At 39.8% G+C, this 5211-nt stretch overlaps 1 protein-coding gene across 1 annotated transcript; it reads left to right on the forward strand.

Annotated features, from left to right (window-relative positions):
* Nucleotides 1-265: 265 nt before the first annotated feature.
* Nucleotides 266-2399, forward strand: LOC107478027 (uncharacterized). The gene has a single exon (XM_016098133.3). The coding sequence runs from the start codon at nt 421-423 to the stop codon at nt 2308-2310; it is 1890 nt and encodes a 629-aa protein (XP_015953619.1). The 5' UTR covers nt 266-420; the 3' UTR covers nt 2311-2399.
* Nucleotides 2400-5211: the final 2812 nt, after the last annotated feature.

Raw genomic sequence — 5211 nt, forward strand, 5'->3', positions numbered from 1 at the left:
CATGCCACATCAGTTCCATTATTAAATACAAAAATTCTATTTTTATATAATAGAATAGAATAGAATAGAATAAATAGATAATAAAGATATTTTCTTAAATTAGTGTAATTATACATTATTCATTAAATACTTAAATATTTATTATAATATAATTATAATAAAAATATTTTTATAAAATAAACTACGTACCTAAAACGAGATAGGTATATTATTAACTCATTTACTCGAATGTAAATATTTATTAAAAAAAAATCCGTCTCCGCCCTCTAATTTTTCCTAAAAAGTTGCACTGATGAACCTGTTCGCTCAAAACAACCATCCTACCATTTTCTCTCGGTTTCCCAAGTTTCGCATCGACGTTGGCCTCTCGCCTGTCTTCATCGCCATTTCATTTCAACCCACACACCAGCAACAAGCCCGATGGTCACTCTCATAGGCCCACCTGAAATCTACAATCCTAAACCACAATCCTTCCTAACCCCCACCTCCACCGCCACCACCACAACCCCAATCGCACCCTCTGATCCCTTCATTGACGTAATGGTTTCAAAATTCAACACCATAACCACCATCCAACCACAACCACCAATGGGATTCACCGAAAACAACTCCGCAACCTTCTTGTCATCCGGCAACCCATGCCTCGACTTCTTCTTCCACGTCGTCCCCGACACTCCCCCGGACTCCGTCAGTGAGAGGCTCCACGTGGCATGGGCCCACAACCCCCTCACCACACTCAAACTAATCTGTAACCTCCGAGGCGTCCGTGGCACCGGCAAGTCCGATCGCGATGGCTTCTACACTGCTGCCACGTGGCTATTCTCTAACCACCCTAAGACACTCGCAGCCAACGTCCCCTCCCTCGCCGATTTTGGATATTTCAAAGACCTCCCTGAGATACTCTACAGGCTTCTAGAAGGTTCCGATGTCCGCAGTGATCAGAAGCAGCGGTGGCTTAGCGTTAAACGATCCAGCAAGAGGAACAGGCTAAAGAGGAGGCCATTCAAAGCAAAGCCCTTACAGAAGGTTTCGGACCCTGTGGCGGAGAAAGAGAAGGCCCATGCTTTGAGGGAAGAGAGGAAACTCGCCATGGCCAAGAAACTCCTCGATCGTTACAACAGCGATGAGAATTTTCGGCTCCTCCACGATAGCGTCTCGGATCACTTCGCCGATTGTTTGGAAAATGATCTCCAGAATCTGAATTCCGGTGCGTTGACCAAGATCAGTCTTGCAGCAAAGTGGTGCCCTTCGGTTGATTCTTCTTTTGACCGATCAACGTTGTTGTGCGAGACTATTGCCACGAGGATCTTCCCTCGCAACGGTAACCCTGAATATGAAGGAATCGAGGAGGCGCATTATGTTTACAGGGTCCGCGATCGGTTGAGGAAAGACGTTCTTGTCCCTCTGAGGAAGGTTCTAGAACTTCCCGAGGTTTTCATGGGTGCGAACCGTTGGGATTCAATCCCGTACAACAGAGTCGCCTCCGTGGCCATGAAGTTATATAAGGAGAAGTTCTTAAAGCATGACAAAGAAAGGTTTGAGAAGTACCTCGAGGACGTGAAGTCAGGGAAGACTACCATTGCAGCCGGCGCTTTACTTCCTCACGAGATTATTAGGTCTTTGGGGGACGGAGATGGCGGTGAGGTGGCAGAGCTACAGTGGAGCAGAATGGTGAGTGACATGCTCAGTAAAGGTAAGATGAAGAACTGTTTGGCTGTGTGTGATGTTTCTGGGAGCATGGATGGGGTCCCCATGGAGGTTTCTGTGGCATTGGGACTATTGGTGTCTGAATTGAATGAGGAACCATGGAAGGGAAAGGTTATCACATTCAGCGAGGAACCTAAGCTTCATTTGATTGAAGGCGAAGATCTTCGTTCCAAGGCTGAGTTTATTAGGGAGATGGAGTGGGGAGGGAACACAGATTTTCAGGCTGTATTTGATCGCATTTTAGAGGTGGCTGTGAATGGAAAATTGAAAGCAGATCAGATGATTAAGAGGGTATTTGTGTTCAGTGACATGGAGTTCGATCAAGCATCCGCAAACCCTTGGGAGACTGACTACCAAGCAATTATTAGAAAATATAGTGAGAAAGGTTATGGCTCTGCCGTTCCTCAGATTGTTTTCTGGAATCTAAGGGATTCGAGGGCCACTCCGGTGCCATCCACCCAGCAAGGAGTGGCGCTCGTGAGCGGGTTCTCTAAGAATCTGTTGAGCTTGTTCATGGACAATGATGGCGAAATAAGTCCTGAAGCTGCCATGGAAACTGCAATTGCTGGCCCGGAGTATCAGAAACTTGTTGTGCTAGATTAATTTCGTACCTTAAATAGAGTTTTCTTGATAATTGCAGATGAGCAGTTGAATTAAATAAAATGAATTATCCTTAACTACCTTTCCTTGTAGATGCTTGGTGTGTGTTTTCGATTGTGTTTATTGATTTTGCTATTGCTGTAGGTCATAATCTCGATAATATTTTTCATTCAGTTAATACTGATGGATTCAAATATCGTACTAATCCTAGTGTCCAAAGATTACTTCGATTATATCAGCCTTGAACCTTATCTGGAGGTTATTACTTGAATGCAAATCACTTGCAGATTATTGTTATTTGAGATACTTCAACATCTGATGCATTGATATATGTTGTCTGTTATGTTGGGAGCTAGCAAGCAGAAGAGTAGCATTGGTAAGAAGTCCAATATCTAATTTTGAACTTTTGATCTTATATTTTAATTAATATAGAAGCAGCTATTATTTGCTTTTCCTAATCTGAACTTGTTCATATGGCACAGCTTTTGTTTCTATATTCTACATTTAGTGCTTTTATGTTACTTGTGTCTTTACAAGCACTCACACTATGTGTTCTGATTTGTTTCAGATGTTTGACAAATATGTGAGAATGCCAAGATTTTAGTTTCACTAGTTTGGCATCTGTTTCTTCTAGCTTCTGTTGTATGAATTTACCCTTTTTGGCCCAATTTTTAATACTCCTCTCTTAAATAACAGTGTTATATTTGATTTTTCTTGTCATGGAAAATAAAATATTAGCAGAATTTTGCTTGAACCATGGTTTCTGCTCTGAGTGCTCTCTTTGTGAATGACTGACTGAGGATGTTAAATTGTTATGTGTTTCTTTTTTTTTTTTCACAAAGTTTCTGGACCTTCAGATAACGTGGTGTGTGGTATACCCTTTGCTAAGTACACACAATATATGAGACGAAACCGTTGTTAACATAACATTCATTGGGGGAATCATCCACTGATATATGTTTTTAACTTGGGAGAAGCTTTGAAGAGCTGAGTTAACACAGTAAATGTCTTAGTATTTGTGGATGTACATACCTTGATTTGTTACCCTTTCCCTTCTTATAGTAACTTAGACGTTACTCCCTTAAATTCGTAGCCATTTTCCCAACTTAATTTTCTGACTTCGTAACGCCTTCATTAACTATTGCTTTTATTACCTTGGATACATTACCTGTTTGATTTATTATTTTCCGTTATTGCACTGTAACGATTTCTGAAGCTCTTTTTCTAAGAACATTTGGCCTTGTCCATAACACAAACGCAAAGTACTATTTTGTTCTTTGGAACTAGCTAGACGCTAGTTGCTATTATTCCAATAAAATACATGTCTTTTATTTTTTGCTTTGATCACATTGAAAGAATGGTCTACATGATTATATTATTAAGAATGACTCTTCAATTCATGATTAGATAAACACATCACTTTTCTTTGCCTTTTATATTAGTTATTCACTATGATGCATGGACACCTTGTGGGACACACGAATACACAAATATAAAATTTTTACGAATTTGAAATTCTTACAGGTCACAGAGACACCGTATATATAAAATATAAATTTTTTTAAGATAAATTATGATGATATTTTAATATTTTATTAATATTAAATATAAATTAATTTTTTATTATTTTTAATATTTTTAATTATATAAAATATTTAAAATATTTTTTAATAATTAATAATATATACTCTTTCTAAACTCATTTCAAGAATAGATATTAAGAATAAAACTGGACATGTGAACACGTGACGTGATAGTACATAGGTGTGTCCAAAACCGGAAAAGAACAAGGCTGGACATGTGAACACGTGATGTGATGGTACTTAGGTGTGTCCAAAACCGAAAAATAATGTTTTAATTTTTTAAAACACAGTTGGACATAGAAAACATGCGTGTCGGACGAGTGTTGATGAGTGTCGTATCAGAAATATGTCCGACACGCAAACACGACAAATTAACAAAGTGTCCATGCTTCAAAGACATACTGGGCAGAAATGAATGCAATTCTTAGAGATGTTATTCAAATGTTGGAGGAAGCTCCAGATGTGGGAGTCACATGGGCACCATGGGGAGGCAACTCTTTGGCTCATCAACGGGCAGAAATGACATCAGATAATAGACTTGGGAGACAATTACCTATGATGAGCATAATCAGACAAGAAACGAAAATAGCTAATTTATATTAGAATAGAGGGAGAGAGAGTTTCAGGTTACATGATAGAGTAACAACCCAAGTCTAGTGGAGAGAGGAACCAGAACCACTAATCACACAAGCACCAATGTGACAACTCTGGAACAACAAAATCATGGAAATCAAACAAGGCAAGAGCATCGGTGGCAACCAAGGGATTCGAAATGAAAGAAATATTGGAACAGATAAACGACAGTTAATGTCACTAGGAAATGAGGTAGAAGAACCACATAGGGAAGCAATAAACAGATACAATATAATCAATGAGGCCTCAGCAGAAATCAGAATTGAGGATTGGAGTTTTTGAAGAGTGGCGGTGAGTATAAGGCGCACTGAGCTAATGGAAATAATAATCAGGTTCTTGCGCAGAGACAAAAAAATAAAAAATATGGAGAATAAATTAGTGCAATGGCTAGAGAGGAGTGGCACGAAACAGAGGCATTAGGAAAGCCGTTAGGTAGGAAAAGCGACGAGTAACTCCTTCCACCATGAAGAACTGAAGCAGAAGATTGCTGAGGAAGATGAGGAAGGAGATCCTTGGCGTTCTGAGCTCAAAGATGACCATGGTCATCGTCTCTGATACTGGCGGCAAAAACATGAGCAAAGGCGTCAGGGAATCACTGGGGTTGAAGTTCCAAGAAAAACTCCTTTTCATCATGAAAACAGGGGCTAAGACTGAGGAGGCGGGAGACTGTCGTTCAAAGGGGGGAGGG

The sequence above is a fragment of the Arachis duranensis genome, chromosome 3 (genome assembly GCF_000817695.3).
Source record: "Arachis duranensis cultivar V14167 chromosome 3, aradu.V14167.gnm2.J7QH, whole genome shotgun sequence".
Classification (NCBI taxonomy): Eukaryota; Viridiplantae; Streptophyta; class Magnoliopsida; order Fabales; family Fabaceae; genus Arachis; species Arachis duranensis.

What these genes read in the sequence shown, in the direction of transcription:
- LOC107478027 (XM_016098133.3), top strand. Translation starts at nt 421, where the DNA reads ATGGTCACTCTCATAGGCCCACCTGAAATCTACAATCCTAAACCACAA.